General features: G+C 41.1%; 1 protein-coding gene across 1 annotated transcript in view; it reads left to right on the top strand.

The window, feature by feature from the left end:
• The window catches only part of MTUS2 (microtubule associated scaffold protein 2), a 320,319-nt gene that overhangs the window by 115,341 nt on the left and 190,224 nt on the right, over positions 1 to 14,754 (top strand). Inside the window, exons 4-5 of the mRNA XM_074901374.1 lie at positions 1,237 to 3,828; positions 9,870 to 10,110. Of these exons, the coding sequence (XP_074757475.1) occupies positions 1,537 to 3,828; positions 9,870 to 10,110 (2,533 nt within the window). The 5' untranslated portion in view covers positions 1,237 to 1,536. The remainder of the gene's footprint in view (positions 1 to 1,236; positions 3,829 to 9,869; positions 10,111 to 14,754) is intronic.

Here is a 14,754-nt window from a genome sequence, read left to right as displayed (position 1 = left end):
CCCAGTGAAGAGCATTTAGGGTTCAGATTTCAGATTGAATATGTAAATTCTAGTATTGTCATTTTTTGGGTAAAAAAAAAAGGAACAAGAAATGAACCAAAAAACCTCTGTAATGCATATATCTAGTTTAATAGGTATTCAATTATTTTTTCTCTGGGAATAAGGACAGAACACAAAAGGAGTTTAAAAGTCTTGCTTTACAATGCTTTGCAAAAGAGGTCTATAATAACACAATTTTGTGGTGCTGAAGTGAAATTCTTAATACTGTGTTCTGTTTCATGAATTCATTTAATTAGTTATTGTTTGCTGAAGAGCTGGAACTATGCCAGGAGTCTGAATCCAGACTCAACCAACGTGTGTGTGCCTATAAGGAAACTGGATTGAGCTCAGAGCCAGATGTTGAGAGCAGAGGTGAAGTGAATGTGAAGGCTCAGAGGACCAGCTCATAGTGGTTAGAAACACGAACTCAGACTTGCACCCATATTCTGTAGACAGAGCAGTGGACTTAATCAGCATTTCTAATTAGTGCCAAAATCTGGGCTTCCAAAGCCACGGAGGGGAGGGAGCCAAAAGGAGCTGCACTGTATTGAGACTGGTGTATAATCCTCTATATTTGAACATACACATATGCAGCTGTCTCCAAAGAACACAGTTTTTCTTTACAGGGCTCCAGCCATAGTTTTTGCTTTCTTGGCATCCATAGATCTGGCTAAGAAATGTCAAAGGGGATGAGGTGTCAGCACAAGTATGGCAGTGATTTGTACAAGACAAGGAGAGAAACCCATAAACGTCCCCTAATGGAGCTGGAATTTTATTACTTATGGCTTGTCTATTCAGCGGTGCTTTAAATGCATCAGTAGCCACTCTTGGTGTAATGAAGACATTATAGCAATACGAAAGTGCTTAGACCCTCAGTGTAGGGTCCCATCCTCACCTAGATATTTATGTCTATTTCCACTTGTAAATCTATGTGGTTTAAAACCAGCAAAAACCACTCTTCTAACCAGAGCAATTTTAATTGTGTAACTTCTCAAGCCAGAGATCTGTGCTACACCAAGAATCTTTGCTGGGAGCAAATCTGTCATTGAAACAGCATCTAAAGTGTTTGCGAATGCTCTGTCCTGGGGACGTACCTGGGAGCACTGTTGATTTCAACTTTGGTTTACTTAGCATGATTCCTGACATCACTGTAACGTCTGTTTTTTTTGTTGTGTTGTTTTTTTTTTTTTCTCATAGGTTGGCTGGATTAACTGGATCTCATTCAGAGGGAACTTGACAGATCTATTTTGCTTTTGTTGAACCTCTCTACTGTACATCATAAAGATTTCCTAGGTCCAGAGGCTGCACAAAAGACAACTGAGCAGCACGAAAATGTGACTCTGACAAGACTCCAAGCTTTCTGACGAGGAATTTTCTACCGATCAGTCTATAATTTAAATGCATAACCGAAGCATGCATAATAGTTAACCTGATAGGGAAAAAAAAGCTTTCTCATAAATTAGGACTGCCAAAAAAGCAGTCACTTAAAGCTTCAAAATGAGTGCTCCGTTAATCCCAAACAAGTCATGTTATACCCAGCTTCAGGACAACTGCAGCGAAATAAAAAATAACAATGAAAGCGTAGTGAGTGTGGGGGATACCAATGCCAACCAAATTGTGACAAAAGTTAGAATGACTGAAGCAGGTGCTAAAAAACATGATTTGACAGATGGGAGTGGGAATATGCACTCTGAAGGATCAGAGAAAGTTACTTATCTGAATACAGAGCAGAATAAACTTCTGACCTTTAAAGACTCTCGGACCTGTCACACCGGTGTACAGGAAAATAAACTGCCCTCCACCACAAGCAGGGAAATGGGGAAAGATTGTAGGACCAGTGAAGCTAAAGATATATCAAGGCATATCAGGATTAGCCGAGGACAAAGTCTGTCCAACTTAAAAAGTAGCACAAATGATGCCAACCTGGAGGTTACTTCCAAAGGTGGTATTGACTTCACCCAGAACTTTTCTAAGGGTAAAATTTCCAGGACTGTGGAGGTGGAGAGAATAAAAAGGCTTTCTTTAGGAAGACCAAGTAAATTCTCTCCTCAATCTGAAACATTTGCAAAAGACTGCATTGGCCGCGTGTCATGTAAACGTCTGCTTTCTGCATCATTGGACTCCATTGACAGGTCACACCATTTGATAGGAAATACAGAGAAATCACAAAAACCATCCGCAGATCATTTTCTTGGGATGGTGTTTCATCCACTTGACAATACCTCAGAGGAAAATATTGTATTTTATTCCAAAACATCTACCTCAGGGAACAAGAAAATAAGTAAACCAGAAAATGTACCAAATGTTAACATTGAAAGCACACTGCGTACTTCTCATTCTCAGCATTCAGCTGTTAAGCCCAATGAGATTGCTAGTAAATCAGAAGCACAATTAGGTCAGGGTGACAAAAGTAAAAAACTGGAGCTTAAGACTGCACCATCTCTACAATCTAAAAATATGTGTCAACAAAAGATTGAGAGAATTATGCTGATAGAGTCCCTGGGATGTCAAAAAGATGAAAATACAGCAATGCAGGAACAGAAAAACTCTGGGTCTGACACATCAAAATTTCAAGCATCCCATTTTCAAGACACCTGTATTAAAGCAGAGGATCCATTGTCAAGCCGGGTGGTAACCTATCCTGATGACAAATTGCTAAGCGACAACATCACCATTGGTGAGGAAGGGAGAGGAAGCAATGACAGTGACAACAGGGCAGCTAGTCAGGTTGGTGAGGAGTATTTTTCTGACACAGAAGTGGAAACAATATTCCCACTCACCTGCAGTAGTAAATCCAGTGGCAAAGTGACACCTGGAAAAAATGAAAATTTACATGAAATTGACGCAGGTTGCTCTGAAACAGTTGGTGAACAGATTTCCCTTATACATAATATTAATCTACCTGACAGCAAACCTTTGAAAGTTAATGAGAATAAACTGATGCTAGTCAAAGGAAGCACTGAGGATGCTGCTGTGCCTGCTTCTGATCTCTCAGATCAGCATGGAACACACAGTGCAGAGACAGTGTCAAACCAACAACCTGACAACCATGACAGTGATGTGGAAACCTTGAGCTTTTCAGTTCCAAGTAAAAAGACAGCTAATGCACAGAAACGTCCTCTAGAGGAAGCACCAGAGAGCTGTAATGTTTCAGCAAAGGCTGATGCCTTTTTGTGTGTCCCAACTCCTGTGCGTCCGGTGGCAACGCTGGATGTTAATAGTCAGCCTGTGCTATCAAACAGTAATTTGAAGGACCTTTATGCACTTCATGTTGACAAACTGTCACCCTCTTCAGTCCTACCTCCCATTGACAGTACGCAGTTGTTAAACATATCCCCTAAAGTGCCTATCAAGACTGCTTGCAGCAGCGCCATCCCAAAACCTATCCTGGTCCACTCCAAGGGCTCCCTCTCAGATAAGGCGGGTGTGGACAGTGACTGCAGTGAAAAGCTGGAAGAAAGCATTGAGATAAAGCCTGCTATACCCAGGCCCAAACCTGTGAGACCTAAAATCATCACATACATTAGGAGAAACCCTCGTTCAATAGAGCAGCTTGACCCTTCATTTGCACCAGCAGGGCTGCCCTTCGGTAGCCCTGCGTGTGGCATTCCCATCTCTGCAGAGCAGAAGGCATCCAATGGAGGGGAGGCAAAGACCGCCAGCATCCTCTACGACAAATTTAAACCTGACCTCCAGAAGCCAAGACTCTTCAGTTCTGGACTGGTGGTGTCAGGAATTAGGCCCCCCGGCCATCACTTCGGTCCGATGAGCGAAAAGTTTCTGCAGGAGGTAAGGAGGCAGATTTGACAGCCTCTTTTGTATGCCAGGTGATGATCATTTGCTTACTTGTTACTGCTAGTAGTTAATTCTCAACCTCAAACCTCAAACAAGAAAGTAATTCTAAATCAATGCAATATGTGATAATTAGAAATAAACTTACTTAACCTTTTCTGGCACTGACCCTGTTACGATGTCTGATCTGTGACTGGAAGTTGTCACTGCGTTCCTCCAGTGTTTTCCAGAAAACTGGTCACTTGCTAAAAGTATAAATAAGGATGTTTAGAAAATAAAATATATGCTGTTTGAATTTATTCATAAAAGGAATTTTTTTTTTTTTTTTTCCCAAAGAATTGCTTTGGGAAATGAATGTAATTTGCCCACATTCCTTAATGGGAAAGTTGTCAGGTTTTTCAGACAGAGCACTAGAGATCTAAACTAATTCCCTGTTGTTTAGCTGTACTGAAACCCAGGGACTATCAGAGCTCTTGTTGGATTATATATATCATACAGAAAAAAGATTTACTTTTGTTTCATTTTAGTGCTGTGTGTTATATTGACCTGCACCTCAAATGAGAAATCTCCTTCCCCTCAAAAGCTTTCACATGGAGCCCAAAGGTGAGGGAAGTCCCTCTGCACAGTTCTGACTCCTGATATCTCATTGTTTCTGCCTTGATAAATTGGGCAGGAGTCTTGGTAACCTGAAATCCCTGCTGGGAGGTGAGCACAGCTGAGGAAAGTTGACCTTGCTTGGAAGATAGAGAAAAGACAGGGAAGAGGAAGCTACATTCGGGTCCGTGATGTGCCATTGTGTCTGCTACTTGGGACCTGTGGTAGCTCAACAACCAAGTTTTTTATATAAATACCAAAGGTAACACAAGTGGTTTTAATTTGAATCAGTCTTTTTTTTAAAAAAAAAAAAACCCTCACATTACTATGTGGTTTTGCTGTGTGTCTTGTGTGCTATATTGAGGCTATTTTAATGCCTGCCTCATTTTACATACAGTATTTACCCAAGGAATGGCACCGAAATAACAAATTTGGTGACAGTGCTGCCAATCAAAAGCTGGCTAATACCCAAATTAAGATATTGTGTTTGAGTGTAGATTGGCCCTTAGGTCACGTTAACAGGCAACCTGCTGAAGGTTGGATTATAGTTTTTCATAGACAGCCATCTCATCCCAGACACAGAAAGGACAGTGCTCACTGCTCTTTCCCCTCTAACTTCAGTTTCCAGCTCTGTCCCTTATATTTTCCACCCAGAGAAAGAATTATTGAAGTCATTGTGAGCTTGTTGATGCCAGCCATTATTAGCATATCTTCACAATTGCCATGTAAGGTGAGGGAAGATTACTAGCTTACTACTGTTTAATGTATGGCAACAAAAATTAAAGCCTAAATAACCCAGACTGTGCAGTTGTTTGGCTGTTTATAGGCTGACATGACCCTCTGAAGACTGTAGTGCCCTTACCGTTGGGGTTCAGATAATCAGATAGGATCAGCAGACACATCTGGGAGCAAAGGACCAATTTCTGTGCACCACTGAGGACTGTTCTTAACATGAGAAGGACTCAGGCTGTGGCAATTCTGCAGCATGACTTGCTCTAGACTAGGGTTAGAAGGAGAACACTTATGGGCTGGAGAAGGTCCAAAGCATCTTCCCCCGTTTCTCCAAGAAACATAACTTTGGGTGAGTATTTTAACAAGGGAAGATTTGAACCCAAGTAAACTGCTTCTTCAGAGAAGCTGGATTGCCTGGAGGAGAGGCCGGGGAGGAAAAGTCAATCAAACTGCAGTTTGTGTTAGGAGTTTGCATTAGCCCAGGAGTCAGGAGCTGATAGCAGAGGGTGGTATTTGCTCTCTTGGGCTGCCATCCTAAAAACACTTGCCTTACTGTCCTGCTAGTTAGAGGAATGCAAAGGGAACTGATCTGGCTCCCATATGGATCAAGAGGAAGGAAAATGATTGATCCATGGAAGTGGACAGATACTTAAAAGAGCAGCTGTGCACAGTACAGGTTCATGGCAGATGACTGATGTGTAATCCAGAATAAACCAATTAGGATGGGTTGAAATAGACCAAAATCAACCTGGTGAAGGAACAGTGTTGAAGACTCAAATTTTGGAGACAAGGAGACACTGGGGCAGAATGGCTACTGTCTTTATGAGAGAAAAAAAATCCCAGATTGCCCTGTTTTGTGCATCCGCTTTGGGCTTTGGAGAGCTTTGATTAGCATTTTATAGCTCTTTACATAGATATGATAGGGAGTGTTAATAGCTGCTGTCAATCAGACATGTAATCTCTAAGCACCCTTCAGATAGCTAAGTGGTAGGAACAATTAAATACCCCTCTGGTGCCATGAGCTAGAAAAAAATAGTAAGGTACTCTCTCAGACAGGAGACTCCAAGGCAAGGCCTGGAGAGCTCTTTGAGTAAGAGTCAAGGGCTAGCTCCATGCAATGGAGAGCCTACAGGGCTCCTTGAACTGCCTGTGCTAAAGCCCGTGTAAAGCTCAGAAAAAGATCCCAGCTCAGGCATGAATGCAGCCCAGCTGTGCTTAGGGACTGGATCCTTAAAGGAACTGAATTAAGGTTAAATGGGCAGCCTTGCCTGTGGCATTGGCAGCTCCTTGAGTGCTTTTCTTTGGAACATCAGCATGGTGTGGAGGTAGATCTTGCCTGGCTTCATACAAAAAAAAAGTAGAAAACCTCTCAAAGTGAAATGCTTAAAAGTCATTTTCCAGGGCAGATTGGTTCTGCCCACATGCTTCATCACAGTGTGGCTCCCCATCCCAATGTGGACCTCAGCCTCTTCTAGTGAGAACCAGTAGGATTTTGTGGCCAGTTTATGTTCCCAGATACCTCTATGCAAGTAACAGAGCAAACCATGGGACCCAAAGGCTGTAGCCCTGCTAGTGAACTGAACAGTGGGAGGGCACTGCCTCCAAGGCTCATGCAGATTGTCCATACTGTGGGACTGGGAGCATGCTCCCAAGCTCAGTGTCCACCTCTGCCACATGTGCTCACCCAGAGGCTGTTCCCAAGGACCAGCCTAGATGAGACCAGCCTGGTCTGCAGGGTGAGAGTTTACCTGTATGGATACGGTCTATGCTTTGTGAGAGTGCTCCTTGGCTCACTTCACTACTTTATGGCTGCCAAGAGCGCTGGTTCTGGTAGGGGTCTGTGGTCTGTGAGTGGATCACCAGCTCTCCTGTCTGCCTCCCCAGGGTTGCCCCTGTCCCATTCAACCACCTCCTTGGGCCTGTTCCTCAGCACAGACATACTTTTGCTTGGAAAACATGGACTAAAGCCTGTTGAAATGACAGATCTGTAGGGGAAAAAATGTGGGGGAGGTGTTTTATACATAGTCAAACCAGCGGTTTTTCCCTGTAATATCATTATCTTAACTCTCTGAACTGGGGTTGCCAACTCTTTTTCTAAATAGCTGCCCAAAGCAAGCACTTGACAAGAAGATTCTTGCTTGAGGCATTAATGTTTGACAGTGTTATAAACATAGTAACATGAAGGAAAGTATTGGACATCCTTACCTGCTGGCTGTGCTGCCAGCTCTGCTCGGGATTACTCAGGCTCTGGAAATTCCTGTATGCTCTGAGTATTTACTGCAGACTTTCCAACTGTTTCTAACAAATTCATTAAATGGGGTAGGTGGGGAATGAGCAGAGCGCCACACAAAATAAAACTCTGAGCTGAGCTTCCTTTTAATTGACAGGCTAAGAAAAATCTTTTCTTTGTACAAAAATCTAGTACAGGATACTAACAGGTCTCATATTAATCCATATCTTTCTGTAGAGTTTTAAAATGGCCTTATAATCAAAAATTGGATACAATTCTATTGAGATCAGTTGAATTTTACACTTCATGAATTCACTGTTGACTAGAAAAGAAAAAATATATGTCTTCATAGCAAGTTTATGTCCCCCAAAACTGCACTCTTCAAAAAACCCAACTATTTCTTGAGAGATATTTGGGTAAACTACAGTGGGACTTGATATTAAGGGTCTTTTCAAACCTTAATGATTCTATTCTAAATTTCCAACCTTAATGATTCTATTCTAATTCATTCTCATTTCTCTCAGGTTGAGAAGATGTTTTACACTTGTGATTGATTGGTTTTGTGTGGATGTTTGTTGCCCTTCTGTGTTACTCCTAGCATACTGTCAAAAAGAAAAAAATATGAGGTGACTGAAGGTTTGGCTAAACTGACCCAGTTTATACAAAATGCATGGTTTCTATATTTAAAGCTTTTCTCCATTCCTTATACTGAAGTACTTGGCATTGGTATGTTCACTGCCAGTTAAATATGAAATAACAGGAAGTATATACTGGAATCTGATGGAAATAAATTCATCAGAGAGAGAAAAGTTTATCCAGAAAAACAATCCAGAAGTTGAAAATAAGAAGCTAAATATCTTCTGTAGTCCAAGTCTAGAGAATCATCTATACAGTAAAAAAACCTGCATCTTAACTTGTAAAAATAGGTCACAGGAATATAATAAAAAAGAAAATGGGAAGATCTAATGGCAGGAAATAGGACTGCAAACAAAGGAAAAAATACAGAGCAAAAATATAATGATCAGTGTTTGTTGCATCTGCTCTCCTAGTTCCTGCGCAAAGGCCTCAGAAATTCTGTATTTAATAGTTTAAGGCCAATCTTGCCTCTTTTAGCATATTAAAGATTTGCTAAATTAGGATTAAAGCTCTTGAAGCAACTAGGATCAAAGCTTTAAGTGCATATTCTAAATGCTTATGATTGCTAAACAGAAATTGATTTGGCATATTATGTGCATTATAACTTACAGCAGAATTAATTAATTGGCAGTTACATTTCTTCCTAGGTAGCCTATGGCACTTTTTGATTAATTTTTAAACAAATTTAGTTCAGATTTCCTATTTCCTAAACTGTGGGGCTTTTTTCCTGTGGCCTAAATGGAACACACTGAAAAAAATCTCCATGGATTCTTTCTACAGCGTGATGATTTTGCATTATATATAAGAAAATGGTAAAGAAGCTGGGCTCTACCCAGAGGAGCAAACGATTCTTCACCAGTGAGAGATGAAAACTAATGACATTGTTCTGCGTCCTTGTCCCAAGTCATGAAGTAGCACAGCAAGTTGGGAGTCAAAGCCCATCTTGAGTGTAGCAAGAAGCAAGGGCTGAATTGGGGAACCAGGTCATTGCCCTACTGCAGGTTCCCTGCTAACAGCCAGTTTGCTGAAAATACTTCCAGCCTGGGAGTTACTGTGCTGTCCTCACAATATATGTCCATTAAAATACCGAGAGATTTGTTACTGATTTTAGCAAAGCAGCATCGATTTATGATAGACAGTGAATGTTTCACATTTGTAAATTTGCTTTTTTTCTCCAATTCAAATGTGCAGCTGGGTTCTATAGTTCTGATTTGGAATATTCAACAACACCCTGAAAATGTAACTTACAGAAACGTGTCCACCTCCACAACCAGGTCTCTTTTCAGGAACTTCAGGGGCATAGATTACAATGAACATTTTGCAGTAAGAACATGTGGAGGTTTTGGGGTTTTTTCCTCACACAGAAGATTTGAAAATATAATTTCTATGATAAAATGAACTTAAAATACCTTCAGCTTTATTTTTAACTATCTAAGTTAAAACTGACTTCCCCCAAGATTGTATCTCAGTAATAATATTTTAATTAACTTCTAATAAATAATCCACCCTCTTGGTGCATCTATTCTGTAAATTATATTACCTTTCAGAACTTAACAGTAACTTCATTTTCACTAATTGAAGATTTTCCATTTGTCTATATTCTTTTGGGGGAGAGATCAATTCTTTATTTGGGTTTAGCAGTGTGTTGGGAACATAATGTGCATATTTTTGGAGAGCAATTCATATAGCAACACCGTCATTTTTTGAAAGTGATGATCAATCTGCACTGCTCTGAAGCCCATATTCACAACAAGGGAAAATTAGCCTTTATAAGCAATTTAGAGCTCCATATTTTCTAGATTTACTGATTTATTGCATAATATCTGTGTTAATGATTTTTCTGTAGGTTGGGGAAAGGCCTGCAAAAGATGAATTTTGCCCTCCACCATATACTCACTACGAGGTCCCACCAAGTTTTTATCGATCTGCCATGATACTCAAGCCACAGTTAGGACTGGGTGCAGTATCCAGGTTACCATCTGCCAAGAGCAGGATTCTTATTGCAAGTCAAAGATCCTCAGGTAGCTGTCTTCATCAGCAAGGAGAAATAACGAGTGCTCCCAGCCTCTATCATCCTGATGCTTCAGGTAAAGTATGAAATTTCTTTCCTTGTCTTTAACTGTAGTCACCAATAAGAGGTTGGGGGTTTTTTTAGACAGAAATATCACAAAATGAGCAACATCTTGACCTGATGCTACAAAACTCCAACAGCGCTCTTTGAGTTGTGTCTTTTTATCCTGCAGCAAGCCTTACTAGGGAGTCTGGGACTTCTGCAAAGGCTTTCTAACAGGTCATTGCCAAAGGAGAACCAATTTCAGTAATAATTATTATTGTGTTCTTTTTTATCTTCCTCCTCCTTGTAAATGCCTGAAAAATCTTTGCTTTTCTCCTGCAGAAGATAATGGGACATTTTCTTCCATCATGAAGACCCTGTCATTCAGTCTGACTATGACATTCCCCACCATGTTGTGCTCTGAAAACCTGGGCAGTGTTCAGATGTGCCAGCAGAGATCTTGATTCTCTGAAGCCCTGGTACCCACCCGTTTGGAGACAACATTTCTAATACCTTTTTCTTCCCAGCTACTACCCAGCTCAGCATGACCCTGGGCAGAATTACAGGGGAGGGAAAAGCAAGAGAAGAGTCGGAAGGAGAAGTGTACAATGCCTCAAGGCAGAGATAATAATTACCTCTACGGGACATTCCTTGGTAGCCTGGAAAATCTTGAAGGTTTTAACAACATACATTTAAACAGCAGCAAGTTCAGAGACAACTGAAAATCAGCCATTGCCAGAGTGAAGCATAGCAGCTGTTTAACAGCCTACAAAACAGCAGAGATTTTTAAAAATAGTCATAAAGGATAAAGCTAAGTAATGACTTGGGGTCATATGGTCCCTCCTCTTGCCCCAGGATGGGATTACTTCTGATAAATGTTTATTTAACCTGTTAATGAAATATTATTTATAAAAACCTTCAATGTGAGATCTTGCATCCTCTGAAAGCAGGCTACTCCAATGCATTGCCTGCTTTCAATTACACATTTTCCCTAGTGTTTTGCCTAATCCCCTTTGTTGCAATTTACTTCCTCTTTTATCTGGAGTGGACATGGGGTTTTCGCCTCTCTGCAGGTATTTGAAAACTATTACTCTCTCTCCCTGGTGTCAATTTCTCCATACTAAGCTGCAGAATAAATTTAGAGAATATTAGAATGGAAATGGACCAGAGTCTCTTGACTTACCTTGAGAGGACAGTATCAGTCAGTAATACAGGTTGCCAGGATTTGAAGTTTATCAGAACATCAACATTCTCTGTAACACAGTGCCTCTTGCCACTATGCTTTACTATCTGATCCTGCATGTGGAGTTTATTTATGTTGATGTCATTAGCAGAAGCTGACCAAGCTCAGCTGTATATGTGTCTCAGAAGTCACTCCAAGATTGCACGCTGGGTAGTAAATACCAATTCATCCCTGTGAGTTGAGTTCAGTCAGCACTGAACATGGGAATACAGGTGTAGAGAGCAATTGAATCATATTTTCCACTTAAATGAAACTGTAAGAGGCTGCAAGTTCAGGATATGAGTAGGGCAAGCTGTTTCATAACAGGAACCAGTGTGGGAGATAGATGTGAGAGGAATATGCAAACAGGACCTATTAACAAATACACTGACTTTTCTGATCCTCAGAAATGAAGGTTGTCTTGATTTTTATTCATCCATCATCCATCCATCATCCATATCATCCTGCATCATTGATGGTTGCAGACATGAGTTTTCCTTAGCCATTTTTAATCCATATAGGAACTTGTCTTCTATGTATTTATTTACTGTCTTCCTATATTATGTGACATTCTAAAATCTAAACAGTATCAGCCTATCAGTCCTTTTTATTGGCTGTAATACTGCCTTTAAAAATGCCACTGCATGAGTATGCATGAGGAAATTGCACTAGCTGTTAGTGCAATTCCTGTTTCACTAAAGTGTTTCATAAAGTTTTCTATTTCTCAAAAGTTGGGATTTTTTGCTTTTATCACTGATTATTTCTTGGACCTTGTCTGTTTTGGAGGTCAGATTTAATTCATAGCTCTCCATAATTTCCTTCCTACAACTGTTATTTTGTTTGTTTCTCTCTAGTCTTTTGATACCTTGCTGTTTCAAAGATAACTCATGGTAGTCCAATAATCTGTCTGCCATCTCTTTCGGGATCCCAAAGTGTGTCTCATCTGGTCTTTGGGCTCTGACTGTTTTTATTGATTTTAAATTACCCAAGACTTGTTCTGGAGAGGTTGCTAATGTCTCTAGTTTTTCACTGTCCACCTCAGGACACATTTTTTTCACTTCTGGCATCTCACCTTTTTTCTTGCGAGGTGAAGAATGTGTTTAATTTTTCTGCAACATCTTATTCTGTTGCAAAGTACTTCTCATTGCTCTCTGTTGATTCAGTGTCTTCCCTTATTGATCTTTCATGTATTTCTGATATTGTATACTAGTTACTTTACAGTCTTTTATTTTTGGTATTTTATTTCCCAATTATATATGCAAGATTGTCTTATAATTACCTTTTCCCTATCCAAAGCCTTTTTCCTTGTATGCCTCAATTGACGATCTTCCTCTCAGCAATGTATGACTTATTTCTGTCTTTAATAATCCCTTTTAAGAAGAATGAATTGCTTATGAAAGAGACTCAAGTGACAGCAGACAGGAGGAGACTGGCATAGGAATAGAAAGGCAGCAGAGAACTGGTTCCTGTGGCTGTGTCCACACCAGTGCATGAACAAAGACCAGAGATGGGTCCCTGGTTGCCATAGAGAGGCTGGATGGGATAGCAACCTCTGGCGTGGCAGAACTGGTGTGGGGCTGACGGGAGGGGCTCAGAGCAGGGCCAGGCACCATCTAGCTAATTGTTTTAAGGTACCCAACACCACATTTTCAACCACTTTCCCTTAATTTAACAGTTAGTTGTGGTATTAAACTTTAATCTTCATTACTAGTTTTGATGCAATATTTGAGAAATACAATTAAATACAGCTTCAATAGAAAAGTATTTATCAATATAAGCAAACATAATGAACACATGAACAAGTGGTCAGCATACTGGAAGTGGAGCCAGTAAGACCCTTCCTTGCTCATGAGTGTTGTGGGGTGTGAGAGCTTGGCTGACTGCAGCAAAAGCAGCTGGGGACTAAGAGTTATTTTTCTCTCCAGGATACCAGTCCTGCCTTCAAGACTGCTAATCAGGATCTCTTGCAGCTTAATCCTGAGCTTTTAATACATTTTCTAATCCTAGTGATTTCAGTCCTGCCCTGGGGTAATAGAAGCAGAAGGTACCATGGAGGCTCTTAAACTGAAATCGCCATGGCACAGTATCGACGACAGAAGCAGTGCCTCATAATGAGGATTTTATTCCCCTTTGCCATGCGATTCGTAATGTAGCAATCTGTTTAAGCAGCACTGATAAGATGGGTGGTTTGGCCCATATATAATACTAATACTCATAAAACTGACTCTAAAGTAATTGATAATTAAATCCCTGGACTGCTGTGGTGGACTGCAAGTACTACAAGTACATTAAGGGTTTTGTTAGCTTTAAGACATGCTGAGTAGAAAGTAAAATAATAATGAATGATCCCACAAGTGTGATCTCCAAGTGTGATGCCTAAAATGTGACTGGAGCAGTGATCCTTCTTTGTCCGTAGGACACGTGTGTTGGCATGGTCTGTGAGTTCTTTATTAAGCAGTGCTGCTCCTTAGGTGATGCTTTGCCTTGAATGGGTCGGGCAAGCAGCCTGACTGTAAGAAAAAGTAATCTGCACTGTAGGTAAGATAGAAAGTCATTGAATCATGATGTATTTAAAGGTGCAATAGTGTCTCCAAAAGCTTAACATTTGTTTGTTTTATGTAAATTGACTCTACTGGATGCAGAGGGAAACATGGTAATGAAGGATGAGGAAAAGGCTGAGGTGCTCAACGCCTACTTTTCTTCAGTCTTTAGCAGTGGAACTGGCTGTTCCCTGGACATCCAGGCTCATGAGCTGGGAGATGGGGAGGGGAAGCAGACTGAGGTCAGCACAGTTGAAGAGGAGGTGGTCAGAGACCTGCTGCACCACTTGGATGCACACAAGTCTGTGGGACCGGATGGGTTACACCCAAGGGTGCTGAAGGAGTTGGCAGATGTGCTCGCCAAGCGGCTTTCCATGAAGTCATGGCTAACTGGGGAGGTCCCATTGGACTGGAGGGTGGCAAATGTGACACCCATCTACAAGAGAGGCAGAAAGAACAATCCAGAAAACTATAGACCTGTCAGTCTGACCTCAGTGCCAGGGAAGGTCATGGAGCAGGTCATCTTGGGGGCCATTAAAAGTCATATAATGGACAAGCAGGGGATCATGCCCAGTCAGCATGGGTTTATGAAAGGCAGGTCCTGCCTGACAAACCTGATCTCCTTCTACAATAGGATGACCTGCTTATTGGATGAGGGAAAGACTGTGGATGTTGTTTACCTTGACAACAATGTAAGGCCTTTGACACTGTTTCCAACAGCATTCTCCTGGCAAAACTGGCTGCCAGGATTGGCACACGCTTGAGGCTTGGATGGGCACACACTTCTCTGGGTGAAAAACTGGCTGGATGGCCGGGCTCAAAGAGTTGTGAACGGAGTTAAATCTGTTTGGTAGCTGGTCACGAGTGGTGTCCCCCAGGGCTCGGTTTTGGGGCCATTCCTGTTTAACATCTTTAT

This window comes from Athene noctua, chromosome 1 (assembly GCF_965140245.1).
Source record: "Athene noctua chromosome 1, bAthNoc1.hap1.1, whole genome shotgun sequence".
NCBI classification, from domain to species: domain Eukaryota; kingdom Metazoa; phylum Chordata; class Aves; order Strigiformes; family Strigidae; genus Athene; species Athene noctua.
The sequence above is the reverse complement of the archived record's forward strand: the minus strand, read 5'-3'. Positions and strand labels throughout refer to the sequence as shown.